The 12,000-nt window shown below is 44.5% G+C and overlaps 2 protein-coding genes across 4 annotated transcripts in view; one reads left to right on the forward strand and one right to left on the reverse strand.

Annotated features, from left to right (window-relative positions):
- Nucleotides 1-1,418: 1,418 nt before the first annotated feature.
- On the reverse strand, nt 1,419-3,627 carry TEX46 (testis expressed 46). The gene is made up of 2 exons (XM_069479154.1): nt 3,436-3,627; nt 1,419-1,718 (listed from the first exon to the last, which is right to left on the reverse strand). Exons 1-2 carry the CDS (start codon nt 3,625-3,627, stop codon nt 1,419-1,421), a joined length of 492 nt encoding a protein of 163 aa, XP_069335255.1.
- A 4,773-nt stretch (nt 3,628-8,400) lies between these two features.
- The window catches only part of KDM1A (lysine demethylase 1A), a 59,914-nt gene continuing 56,314 nt past the window's right edge, over nt 8,401-12,000 (forward strand). For 2 of the 3 annotated variants that reach the window (XM_069477445.1, XM_069477448.1), the window contains exon 1: nt 8,401-8,870. In XM_069477445.1, the coding sequence (XP_069333546.1) occupies nt 8,526-8,870 (345 nt within the window). In that variant the 5' untranslated portion in view covers nt 8,401-8,525. The remainder of the gene's footprint in view (nt 8,871-12,000) is intronic. The other variant, XM_069477447.1, reaches the window with a different exon arrangement.

The raw sequence follows: 12,000 nt of genomic DNA on the forward strand, positions 1-12,000 counted from the left end.
TTATAGCAACAGAAAGCGGAAAATAAGGGGTCACAGAGGAAGAAAATGTGAGCAAAGAGGTGGATGCATTGGGGGGAGGGCAAGTCCTCTGGTTTGGTGAGGATGCATGAGACCTGTGTTGAGAGAGGCGACTTTTGGTGGGACACCAACATGGCCTTAAGTCACACTGAATCAGTGAGGTAGTGATTTCCTTTCCAATTCTCCTTATGGAGAAAAGTCTCAGCTAGGTGCTAGCCTGTCTTTCAAACTCTAGCACTTGCTAATCTCACTTTTTAACACAAAACTCACAGACCCAGATCCATCAGTCAGCAACCTAGCTCTGGTTGCAATTAACAACATAGTTTTGTTTTCCTAATCTTTATTTTTACAGTCATGATCTATTTAAACCAAGGATTCTGTAGTTGTTTTTTTTTTTGGTTTTTTTTTTGAGACAGAGTATCGCTTTGTTGCCCTGGCTAGAGTGAGTGCCGTGGCGTCAGCCTAGCTCACAGCAACCTCAAACTCCTGGGCTCAAATGATCCTACTGCCTCAGCCTCCCAAGTAGCTGGGACTACAGGCATGTGCCACCATGCCCGGCTAATTTTTTTTTTTTTCTATGTATATTTTAGTTGGCCAGATAATTTCTTTCTATTTTTAGTAGAGACGGGCTCTCGCTCTTGCTCAGGCTGGTCTCGAACTACTGACTTTGAGCGATCCACCCGCCTCGGCCTCCCAGAGTGCTAGGATTACAGGCGTGAGCCACCGCGCCCGGCCTGTAGTTTTTAATTACAGAGAAATTGCTATTTATTTTCCTTTACAGATAAATTTATTTAAGAATAAAGAGTCAACTTAAAGGGATAATACTGAGTTAAACATTGAGGTGGTTCCTGGTGATGGCAAAAATCGCAAAGGTGACACACAAATGACTGATGTTTAGGAGACTCTGGCACAGAGTTTAAGGTGTGCGAGGGGGAGAGACGGAGCGGGAAAGGGCTGGAAGGGAGTCAGGTCACGGAGGGCCTGAACACCACGGGAAGGAATGTGGGCTTTACTAGACCATTGCGGCCAGACATTGGCTCTAGAACAGGCAATGAATGTTATCAGAGCCGGGCTTGGCGGAGCTCGCTCTGGCCTCCGAGCGCAGGGTGAGAGGGGACACCCAAGGTGAACAGCATAGGGCGGGGGACCAGGAGCCCCATTAACAGAAGGCTCTAGAAAGGCTAGAAAGGGGTGGGCTCTAGAGCCCTGTGAGGCTGTCACTGTGTGCTACCTGGCTGACGGGCTGTGATTCCTTCCCAGAGACATCCTTGCAGCCTCTGGTGGTCCTCCTAGAGCCTAGGCACCTCTCCAACGTGAGTGATTTACAAAGAACATTCGAAAGCCTCTGACCGGGTTTTACTGAGTCAGGGTAAGAGCGCAGGCCGGCCCCCTCAGCCTCATCAGGGTGGGGAGTTGGAAGTACAGTCAGAGAGGGTGGAGAAAGTCAGTTCTTGCCTCCTCATTCTGTGTCTCCCTGTGGGAAAGTTCCGACGTCTGCTTGACCGCCGGTGGCGATTCATTTTATTCCATAAGATGAACATCTGATTTTCTAAGACCTTCAGTTTCATTTCACTGAACAAAAGCCGTTCTAAGACTTTGTCCTGGAGGGCGAAGCAAGCGTGCATTCTCTCCACTTCTTTCCTGCTCATGGCATTGGTGTTGGGTTTGTTTTCAGAAGCCTTTGGTGTCTCTGCCTCCTCCTAAGCTCCCCACCACCGGGAAAGGGGAAAAGTTGGTTAATAGTGATACTCCCTTCCTTGTTTGAACACCTGCTCCATGCCAGGTGCTTTATAAACATCATCTTAGCAGAGTCTCACAACAGCCTGCAAGGGGACTGCCTTGTCACATTCTATGGTTGAAACTTGGGGCCCAGCGATGGAAGGTCACTTTCTCAGCATCATGCAGCCCCAAACTCCCAAGTCTGGCGGTTGCCTTTGGTTCATAGGAATAAATAAGGTAGCCCAGTAATCTGCCAGTCACAGAAGACATAAAGCCCTTAACCCAAATATATCCATCTTCAGGGCCTTTGTTTCTCCAATGGGCCTCTCTGAGCATTTTGTCAGGCCTAGTAAAATCTCAAACTTCAAAGTCTCAGTGGTCTCACGACATGCTATATCTGTAATCCTCATCTGACCCCTCCCCTGAATAATGATAACACTTTATTTTTTCTTGTTGGATTTAGCTACAAATGACTGGTCTTTAGAAACATTTAAAAAATAAATATTTCAAACATGCAAAAAAAAGTAAATATTATAACAAATACTTATATTCTCATACCAGCTTAAGAAATAAAATATCACAAATATAATTGAAGAACCCTCCTATAGCATTCCCCTCCCTCCCTGAACATCTTCTCAACTGTAATCTTGAAATTGGTATTTATTTTTTCCACACATTTCTTTACACCAGTAGTTCTCAATGGGAGGTTATTTTCCCCTCCTCAAGGGACATCTGGCAACGTCTGGAGACATTTTTGGTTGTCACAAATAGGGTAGCGGGTGCTACCTGCATCTCATGGGTAGAGGCTAGGGTCGCCGGCCGCCAGGCTTCCAACTGTGCACAGGACAGCCCCTCATGACAAAGAATTATCTGCCCCAAAATGTCAATAGTGCCAAGGTTGAGACATCCTGTCTTAAAATACTTTCACGACACATACTCATCCATAAACTAAATAGGGTATTGTTTTGCATTTTTTTTTTTTTAGGCAGAGTCCTGTTCTGTCATGCTTGCTAGAGTGCCGTGGCATCAGCCTAGCTCACAGCAACCTCAAACTCCTGAACTCAAGCAATCCTTCTGCCTCAGCCTCCCAAGTAACTGGGACTACAGGCATGTGCCACCATGCCCGGCTAATTTTTTCTATATATTTTTAGTTGTCCAGCTAATTTCTTTCTATTTTTTTTAGTAGAGACGGGGTCTCACTCTTGCTCAGGCTGGTTTCGAACTCCTGAGCTCAAACAATCCTCCCGCCTCGGCCTCCCAGAGTGCTAGGATTACAGGCGTGAGCCACCGCGCCCGGCCGTTTTTTTAACATTATATAAAAGAGGTCATAATCTATGCACATTTCTGCTATCTTCATTATTATATCTTAGAGAGGTATCTATGTTGATACATGTATCTCTGGTTCATCCATTTTAATTTTTTCCACATTAAAGTAGTTTCTGTCGCCATAGCAAGTTGACATCAAACTGAAGTAGAAGAGTCTGGAATGGTCCCTGTTTTACAGTGGAGGCAACTGAGGCCTTGTGGAGGGAGGTGATTTGTCCACCATCACCCAAGAGGAAGCTGCAGAGCAGGGACCAGAGTCTTAGATTCCTCAGTCTTGCCCCGTTATCCTGATACCTGTGCTGTCCCCCACGCCCCAATCTAGCTGTACAGATCCCATGTCCCTCATCTAAAGCCGAGCCGCCTCTTGCTCACCTGCTGGGGCTCTGAGGGGGTGAGCTTGTGTTCATACTTGACCAGCCAGTTGCTAAGCAACAGCAGAAGGAGTAGGAACCCAAACAAGGCTGGCTTGTAGTTTATCAGCCAAGCCGCCACTGCTCCCATGGTGCCTGAGGAGGCAAGTATCCCATGGAGACTCCTAAAAAGAAATATTAGTTCCCCCAGCATTATGGCCTGGAGGGACACAGGCCCCAGGACCCTCTCTTAGTCCCCTCCATGACAAGAGTCACGGGCACCCCCACTCCCTTGAGTCATAACCAGCTCCCTTCCCCCACCCAGCTGCCGCATAACAATACTATTAACTCCTCCTAGGTCTAAAGCACCCACAATGTGGGTGCTGTGACAGGCAGTTTGCAAGTGTCACCTCATGGTGCCCTCACAACAGCCTGGTGATGTAGGCCTCCTCGTTCACTCAGCAGTATTTCCGGGCCTAGCCCCTGGGAATAAAATGGCCGACAATACAGAATGCCTAGCCTCATCGCCAGTGGACTGCAGAGAAACTATCCACAACTGGAAATAAGGTAAGAGATTACTGCGTGTGCTTTCACAGTCATACTAGGATATTGTCTGATAGGCCCACCTGTTGGTCACCTGATGCTTTAGGGCAAGGTAACTTTGTTTGACTTAATATTTCATATTGATTATGGTCCAAACTCTGTAATGTTTGATGTTAACATTTTAAAATGGATAATTTGCTCTAGCAATTCCACCTTTAGATATGCCCGAAAGAATTGAAAGCAGGTCTTGAAGAGATATTTGTACACCCATGTTCATAGCAGCATTATTCACAGCCAAATGTGGAAGCAACCCAAGTATCCATAAACAGATGAATGGATAAATAAAATGTATTAATATATACACACAATGGAATATTATTCAGTCTCAAAAAGGAAGAACATTCTGGCATGTTACAATGTGGATGAACCTTGAGGACATTATGCTAAGTGAAATAAGCCAATTATAAGACACATACTATATGATTCTACCTATATGAGGTACCTAGAATAGTCAATTTCATAGAGGCAGAAAGTAGAATGGTGGCTGCCAAGGGCTAGAGGGAGGGGTAGAGTTGTTGTTTAACAGATGGAGAGTTTTACAAGATGAAAAGAGTTCTGGAAATTGTTTGCACAACAATGTGAATGCACTTAATACTACTAAACAGTGTACTTAAAATGGTTAAGATGGTAAATTTTACATTATGTGTATTGCATCACAATAAAAAGAACTGAAATGAATTACTTATTTCTAGGAAAAAGGGATAAATCGTAATTGATTTTTTTTTTGCAAATAGATGGAAATTGTCTGATAGAAAAGATAACCCCCAAAGTTTACAGTTTAATGGACTTGTAGAACATTAACCATTTTTTTCCTATTTAACTTTGCAATCACATTCCAGTATTTTGTTTCCTACTGAGTACTGACCATATATTCCTATATATTCCATATATATATTCCATATTTCTCATATTCTTCTTTGACCAGCTTTATCATCCTGCTTGTTCTCTCATAGCATGGTACATCTTTGACATCTATTTTTTATAGGAATTCTTTATGTAAAAATATCAGTTTTAATAACAGATATTCTGATACATAGTAAAATGTTGTGTAAAGATGGGGATATGTTCTGAGAAAAGCATTGTTAAGTGATTTCATCATTGTGCAAACATCATAGAGTGTACTTACACAAACCTAGATGGTATAGCCTACTACACACACCGAGACTATACAGTATAGCTTATTGCTTCCAGGCCACAAACCTGTATAGCATGTTACTGTACCGAATACTGTAGGCAATTGTAACACAATGGTATTTGTGTATCTAAACATATCTAAACATAGAAAAAGTACAGTAAAAATACATTATTATAATCTTATGGGATCAGGTCATATATGCAGTCTGTCATTGATGGAAACTTCATTATACAGCTATGACTGTATTCAACTGATCATTTCTTGGGCTTTTAGGTTAGTTCTCCTTTATTCTTATTATATAATACATAATCTGAGATAAACAGCATTGAAGTTAAATCTGTACCCATACTGAAATATTTCCCTAGAATGTTTTCCTAAGAGTGGAATTACTGGGTCAAAGGATATGCATATTTTAAAAATCGAATTTCAAGTTTTATCAAATTATTAAATGTGTAAACAAGTCAGATGGAATTATGGGATTTAAAACAAACAAGCTTCATCCAGGCATGGTGGCTCATGCCTGTAATCCTAGCACTCTGGGAGGCCGAGGTGGGAGGATTACTTGAGCTCAGGAGTTCGAGACCAGCCTGAGCAAGAATGAGATTTCCCCTCCTCCCCTGGTCTCTACTAAAAATAGAAAGAAATTTGGCTGGGGAACTAAAAAATATAAAAAATTAGTCAGGCGTAGTGGTGCACGCCTGTAGTCTCAGCTACTTGGGAGGCTGAGGCAGGAGGATCGCTTGAGCCCAGAAATTTGAGGTTGCTGTGAGGTATGCTGATGCCACTGCACTCTACCGGGCAACAGAGTGAGACTCTGTAAATAAATAAATAAATAATAAATAAATTCAAACAAGCTTCAATCCCCAACCTCACCTCTTCCCACCCTAACATTTCAAGCCTCAGAAACAACCAATTCCAACTCTTTTATATATTTCTTCTGTATTTATCTTGATAAATAATATGCTTTACTGTTACTTCTTTTTTTTTTTTTTTTTTTGAGACAGAGTCTTGCTCTGTTGCGTGGGCTAGAGTGAGTGCCCTGGCATCAGCCTAGCTCACAGCAACCTCAAACTCCTGGGCTTAAGCAATCCTTCTGCCGTAGCCTCCCAAGTAGCTGGGACTACAGGCATGTGCCACCATGCCCAGCTAATTTTTTCTCTATATATTTTTAGTTGGCCAGATAATTTCTTCCTATTTTTAGTAGAGACGGGGGTCTCACTCTTGCTCAGGCTGGTCTCGAACTCTTGATCTCGAGTGATCCACCCGCCTCGACCTCCCAGAGTGTTAGGATTACAGGCGTGAGCCACTGCGCCCGGCCTACTGTTACTTCTTGATTTCTCAATTTTGACATTATATATTGTATTTTTATGATGGAACATGAAGATGTAGCTCCCAAGCAGCACCTCCCCCATCTCCACTTCATCCCCCTTTCCCTAAACTCTTCTCATCCCTCTCCCCACAAACTTTCTCTTTTCTCCAGTCTCTCAATATAATTCTATCACTTTGGTTAACACAATATTCATTGCTTATGTTATTATGGCCATGTCAATATAGTTCACAGTTGAGCCATATGTTGTACATTTTCTTTCTTTCTTTTTTTTTTAGGGAAAAGAAATGGCGTGGCTTTATTATTCAGGCTGGATTCGAACTCCTCCACTCAAGCCATTCTCCCACCTCAGTCTCCGGAGTAGCTGGAACTACAGGCACGTGCCACGACGCCTGGGTACATTTTCTTTCTTGCACATTTTTTTCGTATTCCTGGACTTGATTGCCTCTTTTTTTGTTTGCCTAGATTTTGTTTGTTTGTTTTTGAGTCAGAGTCTTGCTCTGTTGCCCAGGCTAGAGTGCCATGGCATCAGCCTAGTTCACAGTAACCTCAAACTCCTGGGCTCAAGCGATCCTCCTGCTTCAGCCTCCCAAGTAGCTGAGACTACAGGCATGTGCCACCGTGCTCGGCTAATTTTTCTATATATATTTTTAGCTGTCCATATAATTTCTATTTTTAGTAGAGACGGGGTCTGGCTCTTGCTCAGGCTGGTCTCGAACTCCGGAGCTCAAACAATCCTCCTGCCTCGGCCTCCCAGAGTGCTAGGATTATAGGCGTGAGCCACCGCGCCTGTTTGCCTAGTTTTTTAAAAAATTAACTTAATTGAAGTACAGTTACATAAAACAAATACACCTATTTTATATGTATGGTTCAGTGAGTTTTGATGAATATATACACCTCTGTAACCATCACCTCCATCAAGATATAAAACATTTCCATCACCCCCAGCAAATTCTCTCCTGCTCTGTGGCAGTCAACCCACACCCCATTCCAGACAACCGCTGATTGGATTCTATCACTAGAGCTCAGTTTGACCAGTTCTTGAGCTTCATGTAAATAGAATAATTTTTTGAAAACTATACTTTGAAGAGACAATTAAAAAGGCAATTATAGATCTGTGTAATAAGTGGAAATATGCTAGAAGAACACAAGACTTGCTCCAGTGTTGCGTCAGTGAGGGATTCTTGGAAGAATTAAAAAAATAAACCACCACCACCATCATTAGAAAGAAGTAACCTGGAGTAGGAAGAGGAGTTATCTGTGTGGGGTTGGGAGACATGGGGGTGAGGGATATTGTTCTCTCAATAGCGTGTTTGTTACATCTTTGACATCTGCTCACTATTTTCTATAGGTGGTGCCAGACAGAAGGAAGAACTTGAACAAAAACTTGGGGGCAGGAGCAATCCCATCTGGACTCAAAAACCTGAATTACCTAACTTCTCTCCATTTTATTATCATGGAAAGTCATATGCTTTCCAAGTTTTCCCCAGTCTAAGCAAGACAATTATGAATAAATAAGATGATCTACCAAGGCACTTCAGTGTGTTCCCGCCATTAGACTGTAAGTTCTTTGAAAGCAAAACTTAGTAATTTAACCTGTGTCGTGCAGTAAGCATTAATAAAATATTGGTTGAATTGACGAATGAGTGGCTGAGAGAATGAATGAACTCGTGGGTACACGCCCGCAAGTCCCTGGAGGAAATAAATGGTCGCCCTCGGAGGTGCAGTCTGGCCCAGAAGCCCTAAGACCACAGCCTGTGCTGGGACCGACTCCAAAGGCCGGGGAGACGCTCTAGGCGAGCATCGCGCTCTTTGCACGGCGTCGCTCTGGCCGCGAGGACGCCGCTCTATGGCTGTGAGTGAGGGGCGGGGCCAATGGGCGTCCCGGGGCCTTTTTGTTCCGACGCGGCGGGAGCGCGCTCGGCGCGTGCGTGCACGAGAGCGGTTGGCGGTGTTCGGACGGCGTGAGGCTAGGCGAGGCGGCTCCGGACCCACGGAGCGGCAGGCTCAGCGGCCCCTACGGCCGTCGGCGGCCCGGCGGCCCGAGATGTTGTCTGGGAAGAAGGCGGCAGCCGCGGCGGCGGCGGCGGCGGCGGCCGGGACGGACTCTGGTCCCGGGGCGGCGGGCGGCGCTGAGAACGGCTCCGAGGTGGCCGCGCCGGCCGCGGGCCTGTCGGGCCCTGCCGAGGTCGGGCCGGGGGCGGCCGGCGAGCGCACGCCCCGCAAGAAGGAGCCTCCGCGGGCCTCGCCGCCCGGGGGTCTGGCCGAGCCGCCGGGGTCTGCCGGGCCTCAAGCCGGGCCTACCGTCGTGCCTGGGTCCGCGACCCCCATGGAAACGGGAATAGCAGAGACTCCGGAGGGGCGACGGACCAGCCGGCGCAAGCGGGCCAAGGTGAGGCTCGACCCCTCCCTCGAACGACACAACCCGGTGCCCAGCTTCCCCGAGGCTGTCCAGCCCTCACCCGTCCAGCCCTCACCCGTCCAGCCCTCACCCGCCACCCCGGCCTCGGGCCTTGAGCCCCGCGACCGCCTGCCCCACCTCCCCTGCAGCTGGGCAGGCGGGGTGTGAGAAGGGCAGGTCTCTGCCGGGGTTGAATACGGTCTTTGTTTTGGGACTTGGGCGACGTGCGGAATTGGAGACCGGTGGTTGAAGGCAGGGATATTTGACTTATTACTTCTTGTACACCTTTTCATTTCCTTGACTGGGAAAAATGGCTCCCTGACGTGGGGTTACGGTTGGCGTTGTTGGAGACATCACTTGTTTGTCCGCGGATGTGTCTGGAAGCTGTTGAGCTACATCGATGGCCTTTCGGCTGTGTGCACAGGGCGACTGTAGGGTGATGCTAAAGAAACCGCCTTCGCCAACGGAGACGGAAAAGAAAGGAATAGTTTTTTCTTTTGCGCCCTTGCTGGATGCTAGGAGTTTTCTTCGTCTTTTTTCTTTTATTCTCTCATTTTACTTTTGGCTCAGGTGAGGGAGCTGATTAAGAGGGTTGATATCAAGACAACGATGTTTGCAATTTACAAGGGCTTAATAGCAAGACCAGGTGCAAATATGTGGGAATAAAAAGATTTGACTCCCAACAGACGATAACTGCTTACATTTCCGTGTGCCCGATACTCTCTTCAGCGTATCACGCATCATTTAAAAAATTTTTTGCTAAACACCAACGGGCAGGTACTGCTAACCTCATTTTAGGAAAGAGTAAACTGAGGCACACAGTTTAAGCAACTTGCCTAAAGTCACAAAGCTTAAGTGGTGGAACTTGGAATGTAGCCCCACATTTGTGTTGTGACAGGGTATCATCAGGCCCTTGAAACAAAGGACTACGTTGGACTCTTAACAGTGTGCACGGCACTGGGGCCGTATTAGGGCACAGACTTTAGACTTGGGCCTTTTCTTGAGATTTCATAGTCTAGTTGAAACAAAAACTGGAAATATATGTGGATATAAATAAGTAAATGTTTAAATAAATCTGTGCAATTTAAATAATTTATGCTTGTAACAGATTATCTGTAATAATTTTTTTTTTGAGGCTGAGTCCTGCTCTGTCACCCTGGCTAGAGTACCGTGGTGTCAGCCTAGCTCACAGCAACCTCAAACTCCTGGGCTCAAGCAATCCTTCTGCCTCAGCCTCCCATGTAGCTGGGACTACAGGCATGCGCCACCATGCCTGGCTGATTTTTTTCTATATATATTTTTAGCTGTCCAGCTAATTTCTTTTTATTTTTTAGTAGAGACAGGGTCTCACTCTTGCTCAGGCTGGTTTCGATCTCCTGAGCTCAAACGATCTGCCCGCCTCGGCCTCCCAGAGTGCTAGGATTACAGGTGTGAGCCACCGCGCCTGGCCTAGCTGTAATAATTTTTAAGTGGAAATAACCAAGTCGGTGTGTATGAGGAGCTTCTTGAGATGAGTATTATGAGAGCCCTCAGATTCAGCTACCCACTTGAAAGATCGCTACAAAGTATACCCAGTACTGGGTAAAAGGCCATTTTGGAGGAAAGGCTTTTTGGAGCTTTTACCAAAGCATGGTTTAGAAAAGTACAGAGTAGTGACCCCCAACCCTCAGAAATGAAATAGAGGTCAGAAGTCCAATGGCATTTTTATTTTACTATTTCAGTAGGCAGTGTGGTCAGAAGCCATTGTGGTAAGATATTTTTAAAAACAGGTTTATTGAGGTACTTCACATAAGATAAAAATTCGCCATTTTAACGTGTACAAATCAATGGGTTTTACCATATTTACAAGATTGTGCAACCAGCACCACAGTCAGTTTTAGAACATTTTCATCATCCCCCAGACACTGTATCGTTAGTAGTCAATCCCAATTCTCCCCTAACCCCAGCCCCTGGCAACTACTACTTTACTTTCTGTCTCTATGGATTCACCTATTCTGGACATTTAATCATATAATATGTGGCCTTTTGTATTTGGTTTTAGCGTGTTGTCAAGGTTCATCCACGTTGTAGTACTTCCATCCAGTACTTGGTAACTCTTTATGGCTGGATTATGTGGATACAGGGCATTTTGTTTATCCATTCATCATTTGATGGGCATTTGGATTTGTTTCCACTTTTTGGCTGTTATGCATTATGCTGCTGTGAACATTAATGTATAGTTTATTGTGTGAACATTTGTTTTCAGTTCTCTTAGGTATGTGTCTAGGAGTAGAATTGCTGGGTTATATGATAACTCTGTGTTTAACTTTTTGAGGAACTACCAAACAGTTTTCCATAGCAGCCACACCATCTTATATTCCCACCAGTAGTGTATGAGGGTTCCAGTTTCTCCATATCGTTCCTGGGACTTGATGTTGTCTATCTTTTACTATAGCCATCCTAGTGGGTGTGAAGTGGGATCTCATTATGGTTTTGATATGTATTACCCTACTAACTAATGATGTTAAGCATCTTTTCATGTGCTTATTGGCCATTTGTATATCTTCTTTGGATTTCTATTCAAATCTTTGGCTCATTTTTAAAAAACAGGCTGTCCTTTTTATTGTTTTGTAGTAAGAGTTCTTTATATAATGTGGTTACAGAAGTTTTAAATTTTTGGTGAGGTCCAAGTTACCTCTTTTTCTTTAGTTCCTTTTGATTCTGGTGTTATATGTAATAAACCACTGCCTAATCCCATGTCATGAGGATTTACTCCTATGTTTTTGTGCAAGAGTTTTGTAGTTTTAGCTCTTGCATGTATGTCTGTGATCTTTTTGCAATTAATTTTTGTATGTGGTGTGAGGTAGGAGTTCAGCTTCATTCTTTTATATGTTGTCTCAGCACAATTTATTGAAGACTGTTCCTTCCCCCATTGAAAGATTGGCACCTTTGTTGATTGACCATAAATATAAGGGTTTATTTCTGGATTCTATCCCATTGATCTATATTTGTGTCCTTATGCCAGCACCACACTGTCCTGATTCCTCTAGCTTCATATAATAAGTTTTGAAATCAGGAAGTGTGAGTTCTTCAACTTTGTTCTTTTTCAAGATTGTTTTGGCTGTTCTGTGTCCTTGGCATT

The sequence above is a fragment of the Eulemur rufifrons genome, chromosome 8 (assembly GCF_041146395.1).
Source record: "Eulemur rufifrons isolate Redbay chromosome 8, OSU_ERuf_1, whole genome shotgun sequence".
In the NCBI taxonomy this organism is placed as follows: domain Eukaryota; kingdom Metazoa; phylum Chordata; class Mammalia; order Primates; family Lemuridae; genus Eulemur; species Eulemur rufifrons.

Coding starts and splice junctions, on each gene's coding strand:
- TEX46 (XM_069479154.1), bottom strand. CDS start 3,627: ATGCTGGGGGAACTAATATTTCTTTTTAGGAGTCTCCATGGGATACTT. Junction 1,719..3,435: donor CCCCCTCAGAGCCCCAGCAG/GTGAGCAAGAGG, acceptor TGGGGAGCTTAG/GAGGAGGCAGAGACACCAAA.